General features: G+C 51.0%; 8 protein-coding genes across 8 annotated transcripts; 4 read left to right on the top strand and 4 right to left on the bottom strand.

Moving 5' to 3' along the window:
- Positions 1 to 74: 74 nt before the first annotated feature.
- Positions 75 to 1,826, bottom strand: BD324DRAFT_629087 (hypothetical protein). Its single transcript, XM_022016173.1, has 6 exons — positions 1,391 to 1,826; positions 1,298 to 1,338; positions 1,087 to 1,243; positions 726 to 992; positions 461 to 665; positions 75 to 402 (listed from the first exon to the last, which is right to left on the bottom strand). Exons 1-6 carry the CDS (start codon positions 1,446 to 1,448, stop codon positions 162 to 164), a joined length of 969 nt encoding a protein of 322 aa, XP_021870602.1. The 5' UTR covers positions 1,449 to 1,826; the 3' UTR covers positions 75 to 161.
- An 817-nt stretch (positions 1,827 to 2,643) lies between these two features.
- BD324DRAFT_629077 (GTP cyclohydrolase II-domain-containing protein) lies at positions 2,644 to 4,932 on the top strand. The gene is made up of 3 exons (XM_022016172.1): positions 2,644 to 3,068; positions 3,114 to 4,751; positions 4,811 to 4,932. Exons 1-3 carry the CDS (start codon positions 2,801 to 2,803, stop codon positions 4,837 to 4,839), a joined length of 1,935 nt encoding a protein of 644 aa, XP_021870601.1. The 5' UTR covers positions 2,644 to 2,800; the 3' UTR covers positions 4,840 to 4,932.
- A 1-nt stretch (position 4,933) lies between these two features.
- Positions 4,934 to 9,293, top strand: BD324DRAFT_591847 (SNF2 family N-terminal domain-domain-containing protein). Its single transcript, XM_022013805.1, has 12 exons — positions 4,934 to 5,180; positions 5,239 to 6,439; positions 6,495 to 6,974; positions 7,024 to 7,108; positions 7,162 to 7,378; positions 7,425 to 7,559; positions 7,609 to 8,154; positions 8,208 to 8,258; positions 8,306 to 8,425; positions 8,474 to 8,737; positions 8,784 to 8,837; positions 8,887 to 9,293. Exons 1-12 carry the CDS (start codon positions 5,148 to 5,150, stop codon positions 9,205 to 9,207), a joined length of 3,507 nt encoding a protein of 1,168 aa, XP_021870600.1. The 5' UTR covers positions 4,934 to 5,147; the 3' UTR covers positions 9,208 to 9,293.
- On the bottom strand, positions 9,294 to 10,265 carry BD324DRAFT_629074 (Sybindin-like protein). Its single transcript, XM_022016171.1, has 4 exons — positions 10,160 to 10,265; positions 9,747 to 10,058; positions 9,451 to 9,664; positions 9,294 to 9,401 (listed from the first exon to the last, which is right to left on the bottom strand). The coding sequence occupies exons 1-4, from the start codon at positions 10,189 to 10,191 to the stop codon at positions 9,351 to 9,353; spliced, it is 609 nt and encodes a 202-aa protein (XP_021870599.1). The 5' UTR covers positions 10,192 to 10,265; the 3' UTR covers positions 9,294 to 9,350.
- A 16-nt stretch (positions 10,266 to 10,281) lies between these two features.
- On the top strand, positions 10,282 to 11,859 carry BD324DRAFT_629068 (cytoplasm protein). Its single transcript, XM_022016170.1, has 10 exons — positions 10,282 to 10,581; positions 10,628 to 10,667; positions 10,724 to 10,753; positions 10,802 to 10,820; positions 10,869 to 10,894; positions 10,943 to 11,055; positions 11,113 to 11,206; positions 11,254 to 11,432; positions 11,471 to 11,534; positions 11,594 to 11,859. Exons 1-10 carry the CDS (start codon positions 10,465 to 10,467, stop codon positions 11,710 to 11,712), a joined length of 801 nt encoding a protein of 266 aa, XP_021870598.1. The 5' UTR covers positions 10,282 to 10,464; the 3' UTR covers positions 11,713 to 11,859.
- A 3-nt stretch (positions 11,860 to 11,862) lies between these two features.
- On the bottom strand, positions 11,863 to 13,011 carry BD324DRAFT_501107 (hypothetical protein). The gene is made up of 3 exons (XM_022012952.1): positions 12,431 to 13,011; positions 12,210 to 12,377; positions 11,863 to 12,134 (listed from the first exon to the last, which is right to left on the bottom strand). Exons 1-3 carry the CDS (start codon positions 12,722 to 12,724, stop codon positions 11,940 to 11,942), a joined length of 657 nt encoding a protein of 218 aa, XP_021870597.1. The 5' UTR covers positions 12,725 to 13,011; the 3' UTR covers positions 11,863 to 11,939.
- A 250-nt stretch (positions 13,012 to 13,261) lies between these two features.
- BD324DRAFT_580952 (Pep3/Vps18/deep orange family-domain-containing protein) lies at positions 13,262 to 17,201 on the bottom strand (the record flags this gene model as incomplete). The annotated part of the gene is made up of 11 exons (XM_022013475.1): positions 13,262 to 13,732; positions 13,782 to 14,112; positions 14,153 to 14,718; positions 14,767 to 14,928; positions 14,978 to 15,151; positions 15,188 to 15,385; positions 15,437 to 15,604; positions 15,653 to 15,921; positions 15,960 to 16,076; positions 16,125 to 16,962; positions 17,022 to 17,201. 11 exons carry the CDS (start codon positions 17,199 to 17,201, stop codon positions 13,262 to 13,264), a joined length of 3,474 nt encoding a protein of 1,157 aa, XP_021870596.1.
- A 262-nt stretch (positions 17,202 to 17,463) lies between these two features.
- On the top strand, positions 17,464 to 19,985 carry BD324DRAFT_629056 (major facilitator superfamily domain-containing protein). The gene is made up of 14 exons (XM_022016169.1): positions 17,464 to 18,015; positions 18,077 to 18,190; positions 18,232 to 18,258; positions 18,312 to 18,369; positions 18,419 to 18,475; positions 18,526 to 18,662; positions 18,717 to 18,949; positions 18,992 to 19,117; positions 19,172 to 19,281; positions 19,330 to 19,383; positions 19,440 to 19,540; positions 19,611 to 19,665; positions 19,716 to 19,841; positions 19,889 to 19,985. The coding sequence occupies exons 1-14, from the start codon at positions 17,642 to 17,644 to the stop codon at positions 19,937 to 19,939; spliced, it is 1,623 nt and encodes a 540-aa protein (XP_021870595.1). The 5' UTR covers positions 17,464 to 17,641; the 3' UTR covers positions 19,940 to 19,985.

Raw genomic sequence — 19,985 nt, 5'->3', positions numbered from 1 at the left:
TCACTGCTCCGCTCAAGGTAGAGGACACGATGGCGTGGTGCCGTCAAAGACACGTCGCGATGATACGATGCTTGAACGACAACGCGCAATGATGCATACTTAACTACAGAAATTGGATCTATGCTTAAATGGAATCTTTAAATTCCATTGTTTTGAGTTTATCAACGAGAAGGGTAGGTCTGGTTGTTGTTGGGCTGATATTGAGGATATGACTGCTGCTGGGATTGTGCCGGCCCACGAGATTGACCAGCAGAATGGTACTGAACGGGGTACATCGTCATTCCGTTCGAGGCCTCGGATTTGCCGTACTCCGCTTGGCTGATCTGCTCAGCCTCGGCCGGAGTTCTCGTGGACGGGAACCAGGCAGGAATGGGGATGCTGATCAGGGAGACGAAGACGATGCTGAAGGGAGGTGTGAGAACGGTCTCTATAAGGGGAAACGCGCGGAAACTCGACTCACAGTTCAAAGACCATTTGACAGATCCAGAAAACCACTGGCTTGTGGACTGCTGAATCCGGGTTGGTGCTGTATGTCTGGACCACTCGATAGGTACTGATGACGAGGAGACAAAGCGAGCATCCAACGACGAACAGCGTGTTTCGGATCGCCAAGCCGAATGACATGTGAGTCAGGATAGCAGCGATCAGAATGCAGACGATGACAGCTGAAAGATGCCGGCAAATCAACACATTTCTCTGAGTGGTTCTGAGTTAGATACACTCACCTACAGTGACGATGGCTGAGGCCTTGCGCAAGGTCAACACTGTACTCAATGAACTCGAACCATCCATGGCTCCGGAAATCTGTGATGCAGCCGCAACGGAAGTTCCGATGGCCGCGAGAACTCCGAGCGAGAGAATGATGGATACTCGTCTGACCCATTTTGGCGCTACATCCTTCGCGACGGCCGTGGTGACATTACGTTTCCACAGCTCCGTGAGGGGATCCACAAGGAACAGAGTACCGGTGGAGACGACAACGAGCTCGGCAACTGAGCAAAAGTCAAGCACAAGTGTCAGCGATCGAGATGGACTGAAGGCACCAAGAAAGCACGAATCCAACAGAAAGCAAAAGGTTTCACTCACTCAGCTCGTTCTCTCCATAACTATGCTTGGACATGTATGCCCTTAGGACCAACATAACATAACGGGCAAGGAGGAACAGTGTTGGTCGGATGAGGCAGAGCGTTCGATACTCCTTCTTCCACAATCGCCAAACCAGTATTGGTGTCGTGGCGATGTACTGAGAGACTGCATCAGACCTAGTGTTTCGGATCAGGATCCGAGGTCCACTCACGGCAAGGAGGAAGACGATGGATGGCGCAAGATCTCTCGAGCCTAAGGAGCACCACAGGTGAGACTCGGTCAAAGCGTACCCTAAAGTACTCACTTGGGAAACCACCGGGGAAGTTGAATTTGCTGAGATCCTGGTCTGAAACGGATGACATGATTAGGTCGAGTGCGTAAACGAGTCTATCAGTTAAGATGTGAAGTTCAGGTGATGGTTTGATGAGATGTGATTTGAGTGTGAGACGATTAGTTGACAGAGACCATCTCTTATATATCTTTCAAAATCCCGCGTTCCTAATTGCCCCACAGCAGAGCATATCAGAGTCTCAAAGAGATAGCTACCAATTTGTAGGACATCGGTAGCGATACGACAACAGAGCCGAAAGATACCATTGAGCGAATTTGATAACCCCTCTTAATTACCGCATCTGCATGGCCGCATCGGTCTAATCCTCCTCCTCTCCTCTCAGAGCGCGAGCTATGCTAGCTGTGCAGTGCTCCAACCACTCCAAATGCAGGCCGTCTCAGGGTGGGCGGGAGGGTTGTAATGATAAATGGTCTGGGAGGATGGAAATAAGAAAGCAAGGCACCCGTTGGAATTTGATGGCGGTAAGATTTTTTACCCCTTTGAGCAATTTTCGGGAGCGAGATTGATACCGAGAGATCTATAGCCCGAGTGGCAGCGATATGAGTCCGTTTGGCAGTCAGTCAGTCACAGAATGAATCACTTGAATGGAAGTTGATGGTTGCTCCGGCAACTTTTGGCGGACTTGAAAGGAAGCGGAAGAAGCGATGAGATTACATAAAGTTCATCAGACGATGTTGAAGTGAGTGACTTCAGTGTCGACTTATTTGAGAATCTGCTCGATGTCTGGAATGCAATCGTGACACAAAGAAGCCATGGCCGGCGTGACACGAGAATGCTGTCTTCTGTGCTCCAAGCGCCGGACATCACCAGGGCTCTCTGCCATCTACAATTGTTGAGCTTGACGAATCCCCTCGGAGCTATTGAGTTTTCCGTCGGATTAGGACACCAAATGTCACGTGGGATTTTCGGGCAAGAGGTTGCGTTCGGAAGCAAAAATTGTTTCCGCAGGAAGATCCAAACTTACGTAATTATGTCTGAGGGTGGCACCAATCGCCTGAGGCCAATTCTTCAGTCATCAACAGGCAAGGGGCCTCAAACGGTCAGGGCATGAGGGTGGGGTAGGGACGTTGATGGGATTGCTGCTTTCTTTGCATGCATAGCCCTTGTGATGGCGAAGATATTCGCCGCTAAGAACAGTCAGATCGTGTCAGAAGGGGACTGCACACCACATGCCACGTGGTATTTTCGGGTACCACCGGGGGACTAGCCTTACCTCAGCAGGTCGGCCGACTTTTGAGAATTCGTCGAGCTCAACCTCTACAAAACCTCGGACGTCCTTGTGAATAGCGATCGGTTCGAGAGAACGCGGGAAACCATTTCCGAGGAGATCTCTTTTTCGGGGAGACAGAGATCAGTGGTATCATGTCGGCTATCAGCATGCCATCCCAAGGCGACTTTGACGTCCTCTCCCTCCTCACCTCGGATGTCCCGTATCATCATCGTCTTCCCTCCTCATCGTCTCCGCCAAGACGGTCTGGCGAATCGAGTCCACCTTTGCATGCTCACGTCCCTTCATCGGAAAGATCAAAGCCCAAGCAGAAGCAGAGAGATGATAATCCAATCGATGCCTTATTGATCAGTGCTGTGATCGCCGGCAGCGGATCCATGTCGAGGCATCATTTCAGTCATGGTGAGTCAAGCTTGATCTACGAACAGGCATTGACCTTTTTCGTAGCTGGTAATGCGTATCAGAACTGCGATACGCTTCCTAGACCGATACCCACCACCCAGTCAAGTACCTCTCCACCCGTCATGCGATCCATGCAGGCTCCTCGATCTGTCCGATTGAAGCTGGAACGAGAGGCAGAGGCGAAACGCAAAGCAGTCGAAGCAGAGACACAAGCCAAGCAAATTCCAAAGCCTGCTTCTACTACTACGACGGTATCGTCACAATCGGTCGAGGCGTCATTGTCGAGCTCTCTAGGTGGGATGTCCATGGATAGCGGGGGAGGAGGTACTAGGAAACCAAAGCGGAAAATGTCTATTGATCCGTCCCCTGTCGCTCAAATTTTGCAGAATGCTTCATCGGTCGGGAAACATACTTTCCAGACTCTCCCAGCAACGACTAATGCCATGGGATCAAGCGGATCTGCCTTACTAGGTTCTCCTGGAAATCTAGCCTATGCGCAACCTGGAGTAACTGCCGGACCTTCACGTCAGCCTACATCCGTTCAGGTCCGATGTATGGCACGGACCCGAGTCCCCACACCACACGGAGAGGTCTTCTTACACCTCTACCACAACTCTGTAGATACCAAAGAACACCTGGCTATCGTCTTCGACCCCATTCAGCTGGATCCTGATGCCAGAGCGATGGCGCCGAGGAGAAGAAGGGAGATCCGAAGTACCTCTTTGGACCAGAGTTGGCGAGAAGGCGAGACAGACATGGAGCGAGTGGTCAGAGGAGCATACGTTGGCCGGCTGGTTCCAGGTGGAGAGGATCAAGCGAGTACGCCGGTCGCTGCAAAGTCTGCAGCAAAGGTGGACGGAGGAGATGTGTTGGACGGCTTGGGAGTAGTCGGAGAGGAAGACGATGAGGATTCTACTGGAGACATTCACGACATTCTTCCCTTGGTCAGGATCCATTCGGAGTGCTTTACTGGTGAGACTATCGGATCGATGAGGTGCGATTGTGGTGAACAGCTGGATGAGGCATTACGATTGATCTCGCTGTCAAACCCTCTTCCATCCACACATCCTCCTCACACAACACATCGTCATCATCATCATCATCCTTTGGATCTTGCCGACTCTATTCCCTCCACTCGACTCCCATCCCCTTCCTCCACTGCCGCTTCGACACCTGGTATTCGTGTACCTGGCCGCGGTGTCGTCATTTATCTACGTCAAGAAGGACGAGGTATCGGATTACTTGAAAAGATTCGGGCGTACAATCTCCAAGATCTAGGTCATGATACAGTCACTGCGAATCTCATGCTTGGACACGGAGCAGACGAGAGGAGTTACACGGTTGCCGCGGAGATCCTGAGGGATCTGGGACTTGGTGGACAGTCCTCATCTCAGGGTATCAGACTACTCACGAACAATCCTGAGAAAGTCGAAGGACTCGCAAAGGAAGGCGTGAGGATAGCCGAGAGAGTTGGCATGGTCCCTAGAGACTGGAGGTGTCCTTCCAATTCCCCAGTCCGACGTTATCGCCAATTGCCTTTGGAATCTGAACAGGATGATCAAGAAAAGGAATACGAAGATTGGAGAGCAAGACGCGCTGGTGTAGGCATGATCGGTGCAGGCAGAACGTATGGTCCAGAATTGGAGAAGTATCTCAGAACAAAGGTAGAGAGAATGGGCCATAGTGAGTTGAGATGATTGCTCGCAGCACCGGATGAGTGCTGACGAACATACTATTTTCAGTGATTGATATACCGCCCGGCGACTCATGAATTGATACAGCATACACATGTAGTAGTCATACTGTCATACCATCTTGTTGCGTATTCTTTCACGCATGCATCCCACCCTTAATTCTAGTCCTCCAACTCCTGTGTCGCCACTCCATGTTCATGTGGCCAGCCCAGAGTCGATCAAAAATAATTTTCCCAATTTTGAACGCGTCCATCTGCTCATCTTGGTCTATACCATCCTCTTGTCTGCACCGTCTTATCATACCTGTCATCTACGAAGCATTTGTTGATCCGGTTTTCGTGTCTTGCTAGACTGTGTCACTTGTTGTCATTTCCGAAGCTTGCTCATGTCATCAGCAGATGCTGAGCGGCGGCGCCGCGTGAGTAGTCCTTGGCTCGCGCCTTTTGTGACATCGGCTGATCCTACTTGTCCTACAGGAAAGTCTGGAGGCTATGAGAGCCAAGGCTCGAGGCGGATCGAAGCCTTCAATTTCACCTACCAATGGAAGTATTTCTGCTTCGACGAAACCGTATAATGCAGTACCTCAATCCCCTGACGTCCTTGTCCCACCATCATCTTCACCTGTCCCAGCCATCACACCGAAACACTCTGTGTCCAAATTCTTTGCTGCAAATGGGACCAATGGGTTCTCGAGCTCGGGCGCACAGTCGAATGGATCGGTCATCCCGTCATCGAAGCTCTCTTCGAACGTCAATGGGAATGCCCAGCCTCGACCAACAGCCGGGACACCCCAAGCCGTCATGGCTTCCATGCTGAATCGTAAAACGTCGGAGAATCAGCCTCGGGAAGCGAATCAACAATCCTTATCGTACGAAGGCACGTCGAACGGACAATCTTTGACTGCCGATTCATCCCCATCATCCCCTCAACCTTTATCGAGACTCAAACCCAAATACGATGAATCTCCAACTCAAGCCTCTACAAGCATTAGCCGTCCCAGCATCTCCAAGGCTCCTTCACTCGTCAATGCTGCGAAAGCAGTCCAACAGATGACCATGGCCAGAATAACCCCAGAGGAAGAGAAGGAGGTGGACAGAATTGTCACGAAATTTGGAGGTCAATTCCCAATCCTGAGGAGAGACTTGATCCGAAGTGCTGTTCTTCGGCATCCAAGAGATCTGGACGCCGCGCTGAATGAGATTCACACCATCGCGCAGAGACATGCTACGTCTACACCAACGACACATGTCATGTCTCGTCCTACACCATTATCTTCTTCACCCGTCTCCTTCGCTTCATCTTCCAAAACGACCAATTTCAGACCTCCAACCTACTTACATACCCCCAATAGTATCCCATCGTCCAAGATCGCTACCTCGTCGCCTCTAGCCGCCACGCCCAAGCCAGCTCCAAAACCGAGGAAGGGAGAGAAATCGCGAATTTACGCCAATCGAGCTGGGAAAGGAAAACGGAAAGATCCAGACGAGAGTGAGAGTGAGGCAGAGGCCGTGGAAGGAGAGGCTCAAAGCGAAGAAGAGAGTGATGAAGGGAGCTGGTCAGGTGATGAGGGTAGACAGAGAAAGCGATTCAAGGGAGCGGAAGACGAGCTGGATGCAGAAGGAGAAGCGCTCAAAGCCTTCAACGAGGTGGACGAAGCCATGTTGACGGGAACGATTGGTCAGTTCAAGTACTGCTGCTTCGTGGAGCATGAATTGCTGACTCCACTCCACAGCCTGCAGTGCTGAACAAGCAGCCAAAATTATCTCGCTGAGACCTTATGAAAACGTCGATGCTGTCTACACAAAGCTCAACAAGGCGCGTGGTGTGTCCTTCAAGCTCTTTGAACAATATACAGAGATCATGGAGGGTTATGTTCAAATCGATTCTTGTCTGAATCGATGCGAGAGCATCGCTGCGGATGTCGCCAACACCTTATCAGTGTGGCGCGGGGCATCCATGATCAACGACAGTGTCGTTGGCACCCCAAGATCAGACGGGATGAACGATGTCAAAGTGGACGTTGCAAAAGTCGACGAATTGCTGAAGATGGAGACGGACATGAAGAGACGGAAGATTCTCAGTCAATACATCCAGACACAACCGCCAGCTTTGAGCGAAGGCACGATTTTGAAGGACTATCAGTTGCTTGGCGTCAATTGGCTGAACCTGTTGTATTCTAAAAAGATTGGTTGCATCCTCGCCGACGAAATGGGTAGGTCGAGGTCCCACAAACCTTCATGGTATTCGGCTGACGGGTCCAGGTCTCGGCAAGACCATCCAGGTCATTGCTTTCTTGGCGCATCTCAAGGAACGTAAAATCAAAGGTCCACACATGATTTTTGTACCGTGAGGCTTCTAAACTGAAATTTCTGAACCTCCTGCTGATTTGACATATACAGTGCTTCAACGCTCGAGAATTGGGTCCGAGAATTCGAAAAATTCTGCCCCGATATCGATGTCCAATCGTACTATGGAACTCAGGCGGAGAGGGCGGATCTTCGAGATACTATCAAGAGGCAATTCCGTAAAGGCAAGCTGCAGGTCGTCCTGGCTTCGTATACCCAAGTTGCAGCGGCGGACGATCTCAGCTTTTTCAGGAAAAAGATTCAATTCGAAGTGAGTGATCCGCGTCCGTACTCGCGGAGTTTTTGACAGCGACCAGACTTGTATCTACGATGAGGGTCATCGACTCAAGAGTTGTACTACCAAGGCCTACTCGGATCTCATGTCCATCAAGCCGAGATGGAGGTGTCTGTTGACCGGAACGCCATTGCAAAACAATCTACAAGAGCTAGTCGTGAGTAGGCTGCAAGTTTCAGGGCAATTCATGCTGACCTTTCGCCCAGTCTCTCCTCATGTTCATCCACAAAGATGTCTTCACCGACGCGGAGCCATACCTCCGAGCCATCTTCAAATCTCAAGGTCATGCCAACTTGCTTTCCTCACAACGAGTCTCTCGAGCCAGAAAAATGCTCACGCCATTTGTCCTCCGTCGTCGGAAAGCCCATGTACTGGACTTGCCACCCAAAATTGAGACGGTGGAACACTGCCAAATGACCCCTGTGCAAGCCAAATTATACCGACAAACCTTACAAAGGTCCAAGAAAGTCCTCCAGGAAATGGACGAAACAACCCTCGAGGCAGAAGCCAACGCTGCGGATGATACGGAAGCTCCCAAAGCCAAGTCAAGATCTAAAGCGGCGGAAAAGAAGTCGGGTTCCGCAGCGAGCTCGTCGAGTCATATTCTTATGGATCTTCGAAAAGCTGCTTCACACCCCTTGTTATTCAGACGGCTCTATTCCGATGCCAAGGTCAGATCCATTGCGAAAGCGTGTTTGGGAACTCCAAAATGGTGCGATTCAAATTTCGACTATGTTGTCGAGGATCTAGAGGTGAGCTGCAAGTACCGAACTGTAGTACCCTCAGCTGAGGGACGTGATTGCAGATTATGAGCGATGCGGAGATCCACCATTTTTGCGAGGAATCGGAATATGACGTGAGTCACTGGACCTCAAATGATGGGTTGTCCTGACGCGTTTGCAGTCGATCAAGAAATTCGCTTTGTCCCGTGATGTTTTCCTGGAAGGCGGCAAAGTCATCGCTCTGAAAAAGCATATTGATCGCTGCAAGGCAGAGGGCAAGCGAATGCTCCTGTTCTCTCAGGTAAATCTAGACACCATCAAGAGGAGATTCGAATCTGACATGTACCAGTTCGTTATGATTCTCGATATACTTCAGGTAGCTTTACAGCATATGGACATCAAATATACTCGGCTCGATGGATCTACTCGGACAGACGAGCGTCAACTCATTGTCGACGAGTTCACAGAGGATCCCGATATCACGGTGTTCCTCCTCTCGACCAAAGCTGGTGGAGTCGGAATCAATCTGACAGCCGCGTCTGTTGTCATCATATATGACCAGGATTTCAACCCTCATAATGACCGTCAAGCTGCGGATCGGGCCTATCGTATCGTGAGGTGATCCCTCTCCTCTCATATTCGATTCTGACTGTATCCAGGGTCAAGACAAGGACGTCGAAGTCATCAAATTGGTGTCGAAAGATTCGATTGATGTGGGTAACCTCGCCCTGACGCTGGACAAGACACTGATTTGCCCTGCAGGAAGACATGCTGGCTATTGGCGCTACAAAACTCAAACTTGACGATGCTGTTGGAGGTGAAGAGGTCACTCTTGATTCCGAGGCCGCGGGTCCAGGTCAGAAGGACGACAAGACGGCCAAAGAAGTCAAGAAGAGTCTGTTGACGACCTTGCGAAACAAATTTGAGGCAAAAACCGAGACAGACGACAAGGGCAATGAGGAGCTTGCGCCTGCGAATGGGGACGAAGCGTCGCTGGGAGAGCAAAACGATGTCGAGATGGAAGAGGCGGAGACGCCTCGCAGGCGGAAGGCTCGTGGAGGTCCAGCGACACAGGTGTCGTAGGACGGTCCTATATCTGGAAACTCATTGTCGATCACAGTCTTATCATATCGTGTCGATGCGCGATGTCGCACTAATTCGTGCCTGCTATTCATCTGCATTGTATACAACATTATCATCTGCATATGCATGGTCTCCCTGTCGATTTATGAGAAGACCGACAGACTCTTCATATGTCTATCTACGGCGCTCCGAAACTGAGAGTCAATGTCAACCATAGACCATATAGCCTGGATTCGCGCTCACCTGATCGTTGTCTATACCTTCTGTCCTCGAATCCATATCTATAAGTGGATTCCGTACGACGTATTCCAGGAACGCTCCGGTATACAGTTGCCTCAGAACGAAACGTAAAGAATCAGAGGATGGGTCGGAAAGAAGGACGAAGCGGTATCCTGTCAACGTCTCGTAGAGGTGAAGTTTGTAATGCGGAGTAGAGTAGGAAGTGAGCGGCTCGTCCCTGCGTGGCACAGGAGTGTGATCAGCGACACGTTTTCAAGCGGCGGGGCGGTGTTTTCCTGCAAATCTGGGCTGGGACCCACCTCCCTGACAGCTTTTTGACCATGTTTCTCAATGACAGCACGACCCCATATACCAACTTGGCCTCTTCATCAAACGGTAGTCCCCTTTGTGACGCTCCAGCTCCTGATCCCATTGCATTCCCAGCCTTAGTAATCCCTGTGCCTATCCCTCCCGATGAAAAACCACTGGAAAAGATGCTCTCTCTCGTTCCTGCAGTCTGACTAGGCTGAGCAGGGGCCAATCGATGGACTCCAGGTTTGAAGTTTGTCGTGGAAGGGGCTCTGAGCGGTCGTGTTCTGTTCCAATCCTGGTAGTAGATACAATCGCAGTGCCTAGAAGGGTGAATTCCGTCAATGTCCGATGACAGAAGGGGACTTCGCGTTTTCGACACAGACAGCGTATAAGGGGTTTTGGTGGAGCATTATGGACTTACCGATCGAAGATGTATAATGAGAAGATCGTCATGGCTGATACGTCGACCTAGTACCAGCGCGTACGTCTTTTGGCCTGACAAAGGTCAACATGCAGATCTCTAGAGGTACATCCATTTACCAACCCCGGTCCTTCGGCATTTCGAAACATGATCACGCCAAATGCTTCTGAAATTATTCATTTGCTTTCTCGTTCGTCTAGTTTCCCAACCCAGTGAAGTCGAGGCGTCTCAAGCCATCACACAGTTCACGGTCGTATTCCTGGAGACTATAGAGCCTCTAACACTCATCTCAGCTTCCAGAAGTCATGTCCAGCTCATCCGCAGTCCCTCAGCCCTCATCGCACGTTCATCAACTCAATGGCGAGCAGAGTCACAGCTCAAATGATCCCGACGCCCTCATCAGAAGTGATGATCCTGAACATGTGGGATAGACAGGTCATTCTTTGAAATCTTTGCTGATTGGAATAGCCTGCAAATTTGATCTGCGATCTATGTAGAGGTTTCTACAGTGAGCAGACCATCTGCCAGGCCATATGAGGAATGTCAAGACTGACTTCGCCGTAGATCTTGGATGGGTCACTGGAACTGGTGGAGGTGAGCCGGTCCTCGTATCCTTCTTTGACTGTAGCTCATATGCGACAGGTATCAGCATAAGACATGGGTCAGTCGAGCGTGTGGGAGATCCGTCCAAGGACTGAGACCATCTTAGTGAACACGTTTACCTGGCTCCTTCAGGTGAGAGGGTTCTCAAATCCGCTGCACAGCTTCGCTGACAATCCCAAGGCGTACAGAAAGAGCGAATTCAGCCCGAACACATCTTTGTTCTGCCCTTCGCACAATCGTCAGTCCCTAAGCCAGGTAGTAAGCGAGATTTCATCCGAGTACCTCAAAAGAAGGTCAGTGTATATCGTTCTTCTCCTCTCGACCGCAGCTGAATCGAGATTGTCCCATAGGGTCTGAAGGAATCCGCTTGTACCCCTCTATTCTGGAACGCATTCACCATGCGGAATGCCGGGGCGTGTATCCATACGCATTCTCAACATGCAGGCGAGTTGGCATGACCAAGGTTCAATCAACTGATGTATGTCCTGCAGTCATGCTTACGCTTTTGCTACCGAAGGATGCACAATCTTTTAAGATCTCCCACCAGGAGATGATCAAGGGCGTCAGGAAAGGAGGAGTCAACTCAACACTGCGATTCTTCGATACGCTAGAAGTCCCGATCATTGAAAATACCGCGGACGAAGAGGATCTGACTTCTGGAATGGCTCAGGTGGGCACGAGTCATATAAGTCTAAGCTGATACCTCAGGCGATGGAGAATTACCCTGATGCACCTGCTATCCTCGTCAGGAGGCATGGCGTCTATGTCTGGGGTGAGCAGTCGCACGGAACGGGATCGACCCATCGCTCATCCCTCGGCTTCTTCTTCCAGGTAATACGTGGGAGCAGGCCAAGACGCAGTGCGAATGTCTGGACTACCTGTTCGAGATCGCTGTCAAGATGTTACAGGCCAAGATACCTCTTGTACACGAGGATGAGCCATCTTCTTGACATGCATGCAGCTCACGGTCGACACGCTGCAGCCTTACCGATGAATCTGGCAAGTCCAAGCTTATCATTAAGATCCCAGGCCATTTCGTGGTTCACAAATGGCAAGATAAGCCTTCTCACGCTCTGGATGCTCTCTGGATAAGAACAAAAATGTATCGCTTCTGCATCTAGATCAAGCTCTGAATGTCACGTAACAGGGGAGGTGAAATCTGAAACTAAGATTGATATCATTGAGGATCATCGTAGCGACTATCATAGTATGGAGCCTCTTCGTAATATGCTTGGAGGGGATTTCGCCTTGCAGCGCGATGGCCTCCTGCGGAACGGTGGCTGGTATGGCTCTGATGTGAGGTCCGGCTACCCCTCGTTGAGGATCTGCGACTGGTATCGGACGGAGCTGGGACCTGTTGTCCAAGCGAGTGCTGAAGCCGGAGACACGCTATAAGCAACCAATCACGTTCTATTCGGAGTCGCGCACTAGGACTGTGCCCGCTCACCTTTCTGCAATAATACACTTGCCGAGTGGAGCTGGGCCTTCTCAGGGTGCTTGCCAAGCTTGGATCTTCGTAATCGTCGGGATAATACTCAGCTGGTGAAGTCACACTGCCGATTACCACCGCCTTGTCAGAACATAAAGAGCATATTTCAGAGGTCATCTCATTGGCCTGTCCACACGCTAATATCAGCTTCAGGGCTCTGCGCGCATGGTCAATCTCACCGTTGTCGAACTAAGCGCATTTTCTCTATCATCCCGATGCGATGCAGGTTGAGATGTCGATCCGCTTGAAATCCGGCGAGGCTGTCTCCTCCGGTCCTCTCGGGGAGGTCGCTGGGGGTTATTGTCGCTTGAAGATGAGAATTCGCCCATGATTCCCTCTGGAAGGATCGTTCTCGATCTGCGATGTATATCTTCAAGGGAGTCGCTAAGTTCACTGAGGCCGACACGGTCCATGGCATCGAAGACGCGTGAAGACCTGGTCCGGCCGTCTCGACCTGTGTTGCTGGAAGACATGCTATGCGCTTGAGATTGCAAAGGTTGGGGAAAAGCGCAAGGATGTCGATGACTCTTCTCGACAGTAAGAGTGCTGCAGCGGATTGAAGGTGGGGCATGGCAAGCGATCACTCAGCATCCTCCTTCTTATATCGTCCAGGTCGAGACCAGGGCTCGAATACAGTCAAGGGAAGTCAACACGGTGAAAGGAAGGTATCCCTTGTGATCCTTACCCTGAGAGCCGATATCACATGGAGCTCTGACAACAGCGAAGACTGCGTCTCCGTTCCCGCGTCCAAATGACTGGGACCTGAACTCGCTCTATTGAGCTCGAAGGACGATGACTGCAGGACAGACAAAGGTGGATGTGAAAAGACTCGCGGGCTTCTCGTATACGAAGTGTTGCTCGTGCGAAGTGACTGGATCGAGTACCACCGCGAGTGAGTCAGCCGAGGTAGCGTAGCACAACAGCGACCGGCTGTTGTTTCTTCGGGGCTTCCAGAGAAGCGGAAGCCAATTGCATGATGATCGAGACAATGCAGATTTCGACTCCCCATGCTAGATATCCCAGTCCCCCACTGCTTCTTCCGGCTTGATGAAAGGCTTATCTAGACCCACGACTGCGCCTTCGCATAGTGGGCAGACCGCCGCCACCAGCTCGTCCAGCTCTTTCCTCGCTTCTTCTGTCCTAGTGTTGTCCTCGACCCTCGTCTTCTTCTTCGTTTTCTTACCCACTCCCACGCTCACAGACACAGCTTGCGCAAGAGCGTCGGGTACGATGAGCTCTCTCAGTCGATCGCCCGCGGCCATCAATTTGTTGCGACCTGTCACGCCTAACAAGAGATCTGTGGCTGCTGAGCCAGACGTTATTTGTGTCCCTGATTTCCGTGGCGTCCCGGAGCCAGATCCCACAGCAGCATGCGATGCGGAGAGTAGGGGTCTCGCGCCTGCTTCTCCCGGCGGAACGACCAGCTCATTTTGCAGCTGCAATATGCGGCGCAATGTAGCAGAGGGGAGAGTTTCCATAGCCTCAAGGATCCATCAACATCGCACAATCTTCACGTAACATTTAACTCACCATTGATATCAGACAATCAGCATGGAAAGAGTGCTGACAGGGAAAAACGTAGAATTGCCTTGTGAGCAGGGGCAATCCGCATTTCCAGCATTTGTCTCCCTGTTCGACGGTGACAAATCTATTCCGTAGACCTTCGATATCTCGCTTGATGGAATCTGCAGAGGCAGTGGCGTCCTCCATTTCTGCCTTGAGCTCTTCAATTTTGGCAGAGTATTCCTCAAGAGCAGTGCAGATTTCGGCTTTGAAGTCGTCTATCACCACGAAATCCGGGAAGAAAGGTAGGATGTCCTCGATTTTCACCAGATCAGTTGACTCGAGAAATTTCATCGCGCTGTGTCCATTAGCCTTTGAATGGATCGAGCATGACTCACCTCTTGATATCCTTCCGCTCCTGGACAACGTATTTAGCTACCTTGAGCCAAAGCTTCTTTCTCAACACGTCATCGCCTTCCGGACGATCCGCATTTGCCTTGGCCAGCTCCAAGTCTCCGCGCTGCAATGCCAAGTCCACGCTGTTCTCGTACATTCCCATCTTAGAGTAAATGTGGATGCACGGCTGGATTCTGTTACGCTGTCGACAAAGCCGCAAAGCATAGTCGAGATCGTAATAAGGAGCTTCCGTGAGGGGATTATCAGGACATGTTGTCAGGAATCGTAGAAGATGAGCGTCATCTGGGTCCGAGTCGGTCGCGTACAGCGTAATCAAGAGGTTGTACACGATAGTCTCTGTCGAGCCGAGATCATTGACCAGGTAAGTAAGATATCTGATCGCTTGATCTGATGACAAATCCTGGTTGGGAGACCGCTTGTATTGCAGTATAGCGGGGATGAGCTTCCTAGGGACGAGCTTGGACCGGCGGCACCATGAATCGACTGTGGGTCTCGGAGCGTGACGTATCAGAACGGAGGCGAAGCGATAATATGGTTCGAGCGAGTCCTGCGGTGAGAAGTCAACACCGATGAGATCCGCCAACTTTCGGCCCACCTGGCGATTAAGGACATCGATGGCTTTTGCCCATTCCTGCTCTTCTATCCAATGCTCGATTACCTTTTCGTAGTCTTTCATTAGGTTACAGTAGAACAAGTATAGATCTGTACGCCCGTGACCCATGATCAGTTCGTACACGACCTTTGGTTCCAAGTCATTCTGCCAGTTGTCAATGTCCATCTTGCCAACGTGGCATCCAAACACTGACCTGGTAGGTTGTAATGAAATTCCGCATGTCCTCCTCCATCATTTGCCGCTCGATGGTCAAGCTCTCGACATCCGACGTGGCCGACTCTGCCGCGACAATATCCTCAAGCGTATTGCATTTGCTTAGGTATATTTCCACCAGCCAAGTCGCCAGCATCATCCGCTGTGTACGAAGCTTTCCCGTTAGTTGATGCCAGCAGCCTCAACTCACCTTCTTATCTAGACGATTGAGCTTTTCGGATAGATATATCCGCAAAGGGTCCCGTTCATCCGAATCAACGAAACGTAGAGCCACAAATTCAAAGCTTCTGGTGCTTTTCGCGTACGTCTGGGCGGCCAGGATGTACTTCCCTTGCTCGAAGAGGCTATCGGCTTCTCTGGATAAGACAATGTCTTTCTGTGCGGGGGTCTGGGGTAGCAAGTGAAGTTAGGGAAGGCATCCACTCCCGCTGGTACGTACCTTCGCATAATGATGCGCATCCTGAAATTCGCCCTTCTCCAATTTTGCGCGCCATACATCTCGGTCTTCGTCCTGGATCAGGACCTCGAATATTGAGCGATCGGTCGACACCCAATATGTGCCATGCGCAGGATCCGACGACAATCCGATCACATTCTCCCCCGAGGCCTGGGGATGATGAGCGACATGACCCTATTTCTGACTTTATGAACTCACCACTGGGATAGCTTCATTGTAGACTACTTTCTCAGTCTCGCGAGATACTCCAACAATCCGATCTGAATATAACAGCAACCAGTGCCACTTTGTGATGGTCACTGCCAAAGGTATCGGTTGCTGACCGGGGGAGTTGGCTGAGCCGCGCTGAAAGATTGAAGAACCTTGTTTAGGTCCATCATCCACGGACGGGTACCGCAAGAGAGAAGGCCGAACGAGGATCTTTGCCGTTGGTAAGGGTGTGAGAACAGATGCATAGAGGCCAGGAGCTGTCCAGTCAGATAGCTGAGACGCCGCCACTGCTCACCTGTCAACCAAGCCATGGCAGATGGAGACGGAAGAGATGATCGAGCAGTGTGCTCCGTTGAATCGCTGTACAGGCAAAGCTGAGAGTTTGGGACCTGACCCGGCAGCTCTTGGAAGCCTGACGTGGTGTTAGAGCAATTTACGTGCAAGCAATCAATCTGCTTACTTGGAGTTCCTTCCCTGAACGGTTTGAAGAGCTCTTCCGCCCAGCCGCCGGTTTTTCCACCAACATGCGCCGTGCCGACCTCCCCTTGAAGCTCGTATATCCTCTCTTGTGTCGTGATGACGGTCCAAGCTCTCCGGGCTTTTGTGCCTCTAGACGTTTCTGTACTTGGCCAAAAGCCAAAGGCGAGTCCAGTGACTGGTCGGCCATCTGGAACCGAATACACAGATTGTAGATCTCTCTCCAGCGGCTTCGTCATGGATATCGAGACGGATTTGAAGATGTCGTCCTGCGGCGGTAGTGGCATAGACAATATTTGACCGCTGAGTGTTCCTAGGAGAATGTCGGTACTAGGCGGAGTGACTTGATCGTTCTTTGAAGGTGTGTGATCCCCTCCAGAAGGGTCTGTGGATCCAGCATAGGGCGACCAAGCTACCGAAGTGATGGTTTGACGCAAACGTAATGGTCTCGCTCGTCGTGATTGAACAGCAGGATTGCCAGGGCTGATGGGGAGGTAGAAGGTATCGCCAGTAGTGGTTGTGATGAGCAGATGACGTGCTCGCGGATCGACGAAAAGACTCTTGATTACTGGACTGGGCGAGGGAGTGGTTTGCCCTTTCTCCTGAGCTGGCCGAGGAAGGTCGACCGTGACTAGCTCATCTGGTTTGTCGAGATCGATAATGATGATGGTCAATGGAGCAGCAGCCAGAAAGAGGACATTGTTGGCGGCTGTCAAGCAAATGAGCGAGGATGGGGGCGTATATTGGACTAGTGACAGAGAGAAGAGGGGTGGGAGGGCAGAGTTGGTCAACCGAGCGGAAGGAATGAAGCCGGTTTCCATCTGGTACAGTGTAGGTGTCATTGAGAATCACTCAAATAGGTCATGAGTGATCTGCTCACAGTCTGCACCACACTGTCATCCTGCGTAGCTAAATGGCCCTCGTCCTTTTCAAAGCCTTCATACTCGACATCTGATATGCCCAATGGCGCCGTTGTTGTTGTCCGACTGGAGATGCCATTGACGGTATGCCTAGCGCCAGTAGACGGCCCGGCAGCTCGTTCCACGACTGTTAAGTGCATCAGCAACTATCCCTGCCTGCCTTAGCCCACAATCATCCAGTGTCGACATGTCTATCCGCGGTTCATACTCTCGACTCGTTACTTGCGACTGCTTCATACAATGACAGTGACGACGGACAGCACTGATATCTCTAATAGGCGTTAGGGACACGTGATGGCATGTTAATAGGCATACAATATTCATCCTCGTCGGCCAAATCCGATTCCGTCCGGGGCCGAAAGAGTGTGTGTGTCATAGGGCCGGGAATCACGCCTGAGATTTTTTGAAACTCATCTATCGGTCTATTTGAGGTCCTATTCCACCCGACCAGCAGGTTAATCGAGTCGGAAGAGGATTCAGGATGGTTACTCCAACGTTGGAACTGCATCTGTACATGTAACGAGGAGGCGCGTTTCCCCCACCCTCCCCTTTCCCCGCCTTACAAACACTAACTTGAAGCATGTCATGCTCATCCCGAGGGACCGCTGTCGAGTCCAGAGGAGCAGGAGATACACTGCAGCGAGATCAAGAAAGGCCTGAGGTGACGCCACTACCTTCAGAGAGTCTGATTGGCTTCAAGCCCCTTGTCAAATCAACCACGGCTCAGAGTGCGGCACGAGATCTGGAAAACTTCGAGACGTCCTCCAAGAATCCGAGGAACTGGACGAACCGAAAGAAATGGCGAATCACACTGACAGTGGCTTTGACGGGATTCATCTCGACGTGTGGCAGTTCGATTGGGGTACCGGGTATACATGCCATCATGGCTGAATATGGTCAGACGAATGAGAAGGTTGGCATATTCATTACGACGTTCTATGTTCTTGGGCTTGGGTGAGTCACCGATCGCACGACGCACTTGTCCGGTTTGTGGCCGTTGACCACCCCTATTCAGATGCGGTCCTTTCCTATACGCTCCGATATCAGAGCTGTACGGTCGCCAAGTGGGGTATCTATTGAGTCTTTTTCCCTACATTCTGTTCAGTCTAGGATGTGCAGTGGCACAAAGGTAAACTGCGATCGGTTCAGTGGTGACTGACTCATACCTAGCTTCTGGGCGGTCGTCATTCTTCGGTTGTGAGTCTTCTCCTTCCCTCAGGTGGTAGACTTTCAGCTCACCCGTACTCAAGCTTCTGTGGTGTGTTCGGATCTTGTGGCCCTGCTCTTGGTGTGGCGACCTGTGCAGATGTAAGTGCGGTCCCGACACCTTCGTCTACGCATTCTCACAGCCCCTCAGATATTCTCCCCAGCTGAGAGAGGCCGACCGGTGTCCATCTATGCAATGGGACCAATGGTGGGTATCCACGTACTCACACTGGGCTCGCATCCTGAATCTGTACTTAGGCAGGCCCCGTGCTTGGCAGTATGTTGGGCTACTGGATTCTGTACGGGGGCTGGAGATGGCTATTCTATGCCATTACCATCATGGCCCTGATTAATTTCATCCTCTTCCTATGGTTGACCGAGGAGACCTATGCTCCGTGAGACAATGTCCTTTGCAAGTCAGCACGCAAAGCTGATGACTACTGATCCAGGGTCCTCGAGAAGAAGCTGAAGTATCAGGTCTCTCATCCTTTTGATATTCCTGCATCATGGTGTGATCAAATATCTCCAAGGACCATTAATCATCGTCTGGCTTGGATGAGAGTCATGGTTTCTGCAGAAGATGCAAAAGACGTTTTCAAAAAGGCCTTTTCTCGACCTCCAAGGTTGCTATTCACCAACCCAGTCTGTATCATGTTCTCATTGTACTACGCGTACATCTATGGTGAGCGCGTTCCGTCAAGCAAAACCTTGCTCATGTCCCCAGCCATCATCTACGTTTTCCTCGTCAGCGTTCCCCTTTTGTACGGCCGAGAGCCATTTGGTCAACCCAACATTCTATTCTCCTATCAATTCCCGGATGCTACTTTATCACTTGCATACCTTGGTCTCAGTGAGCGATAGACCATCCATTCGCCATCGAGCAAGTTGCTTACACTCATCTTAGTGGTCGGTTTTCTCCTCGCCGCTGCCATCGCCGCGACGGCCCAAGACAAGATCTATAAGCGGCTGTCGAAACGAGCTGGAGATGCCAAAGTGGGACAACCAGAGTACAGAGTGAGTAAAACCGACGGTTATTGCTATCCATGTTTGACAATTCTTCAGCTCGTTCTGACGCAGACTGGAATGTGTCTTCTTCCCATAGGACTCTTGATCTTTGTGAGTCGCCCTGCTTTGCTCTGATCTCGATCGTCTGGTTAAATGTCCGGTGCCAGGCTTGGACAGCCGAAGCTCGTCTTCACTGGATAGCACCTCAGATCGGTCAAGTCATCACCCTCTTGGGTCTCACATTGGCTTTCAACAGTATACAAAATTTGTGAGGCTTTCGTGGCCCATCTTCTCCGTCGGGCACATCACGCCAGAGACTTGCTGATCTGGCCTGTCAGCATCGTCGATGCATTCTTCCCATACTCTGCAGCAGCAATCGCAGCAGCGACCGCCGTATGTCACCCTTGACTTTGCACCCTCGAGTTTCGCTCACAGTGAATCAGTGCCGATCCATCACCGCTTGTGTTCTCCCCGAGTTCACCGGAGAGATGTTCAAAAAGTTAGGGTGGGGATGGGGAGGGACATTATTGGCATTGGTAGCAGCGGCCGGTATACCAGCCCCGTTGATCGTAAGTCTTACGTTCAATTTGAACTTTCAGTTGATTCTTCGAGACAGATGTTCAAGTGGGGACAGAAATTGAGAGAAAAGTACAGATTCGATGGATGAGGTAGCCGTAGTCTCTTGTAAACTTGTATAACGTAGCACATCATAG

This window comes from Kockovaella imperatae (assembly GCF_002102565.1).
Source record: "Kockovaella imperatae strain NRRL Y-17943 chromosome Unknown BD324scaffold_8, whole genome shotgun sequence".
Taxonomy (NCBI): domain Eukaryota; kingdom Fungi; phylum Basidiomycota; class Tremellomycetes; order Tremellales; family Cuniculitremaceae; genus Kockovaella; species Kockovaella imperatae.
The sequence above is the reverse complement of the archived record's forward strand: the minus strand, read 5'-3'. Positions and strand labels throughout refer to the sequence as shown.

Bases quoted from the DNA above. Each gene is read 5' to 3' on its own strand.
- BD324DRAFT_629087 (XM_022016173.1), bottom strand. From the start codon at position 1,448: ATGTCATCCGTTTCAGACCAGGATCTCAGCAAATTCAACTTCCCCGGT. The intron at 1,339-1,390 runs GTGAGTACTTTA...GGTGCTCCTTAG, and splicing joins CTTCCCCGGTGGTTTCCCAA to GCTCGAGAGATCTTGCGCCA. The intron at 993-1,086 runs GTGAGTGAAACC...ACTTTTGCTCAG, and splicing joins TTATGGAGAGAACGAGCTGA to TTGCCGAGCTCGTTGTCGTC.
- BD324DRAFT_629077 (XM_022016172.1), top strand. From the start codon at position 2,801: ATGTCGGCTATCAGCATGCCATCCCAAGGCGACTTTGACGTCCTCTCC. The intron at 3,069-3,113 runs GTGAGTCAAGCT...CCTTTTTCGTAG, and splicing joins GAGGCATCATTTCAGTCATG to CTGGTAATGCGTATCAGAAC. The intron at 4,752-4,810 runs GTGAGTTGAGAT...TACTATTTTCAG, and splicing joins GGTAGAGAGAATGGGCCATA to TGATTGATATACCGCCCGGC.
- BD324DRAFT_591847 (XM_022013805.1), top strand. From the start codon at position 5,148: ATGTCATCAGCAGATGCTGAGCGGCGGCGCCGC. The intron at 5,181-5,238 runs GTGAGTAGTCCT...CTTGTCCTACAG, and splicing joins ATGCTGAGCGGCGGCGCCGC to GAAAGTCTGGAGGCTATGAG. The intron at 7,560-7,608 runs GTGAGTAGGCTG...CCTTTCGCCCAG, and splicing joins ACAATCTACAAGAGCTAGTC to TCTCTCCTCATGTTCATCCA.
- BD324DRAFT_629074 (XM_022016171.1), bottom strand. From the start codon at position 10,191: ATGACGATCTTCTCATTATACATCTTCGATCG. The intron at 10,059-10,159 runs GTAAGTCCATAA...TCACCCTTCTAG, and splicing joins TCATTATACATCTTCGATCG to GCACTGCGATTGTATCTACT. The intron at 9,402-9,450 runs GTGAGCGCGAAT...ATTGACTCTCAG, and splicing joins AAGGTATAGACAACGATCAG to TTTCGGAGCGCCGTAGATAG.
- BD324DRAFT_629068 (XM_022016170.1), top strand. From the start codon at position 10,465: ATGTCCAGCTCATCCGCAGTCCCTCAGCCCTCATCGCACGTTCATCAA. The intron at 10,582-10,627 runs GTGGGATAGACA...TGATTGGAATAG, and splicing joins GAAGTGATGATCCTGAACAT to CCTGCAAATTTGATCTGCGA. The intron at 11,056-11,112 runs GTCAGTGTATAT...ATTGTCCCATAG, and splicing joins TCCGAGTACCTCAAAAGAAG to GGTCTGAAGGAATCCGCTTG.
- BD324DRAFT_501107 (XM_022012952.1), bottom strand. From the start codon at position 12,724: ATGTCTTCCAGCAACACAGGTCGAGACGGCCGGACCAGGTCTTCACGC. The intron at 12,378-12,430 runs GTGAGATTGACC...GCGTGTGGACAG, and splicing joins ATGCGCTTAGTTCGACAACG to GCCAATGAGATGACCTCTGA. The intron at 12,135-12,209 runs GTGAGCGGGCAC...CTCCGGCTTCAG, and splicing joins AAGTGTATTATTGCAGAAAG to CACTCGCTTGGACAACAGGT.
- BD324DRAFT_629056 (XM_022016169.1), top strand. From the start codon at position 17,642: ATGTCATGCTCATCCCGAGGGACCGCTGTCGAGTCCAGAGGAGCAGGA. The intron at 18,191-18,231 runs GTAAACTGCGAT...ACTCATACCTAG, and splicing joins GGATGTGCAGTGGCACAAAG to CTTCTGGGCGGTCGTCATTC. The intron at 19,541-19,610 runs GTGAGGCTTTCG...CTGGCCTGTCAG, and splicing joins TTCAACAGTATACAAAATTT to CATCGTCGATGCATTCTTCC.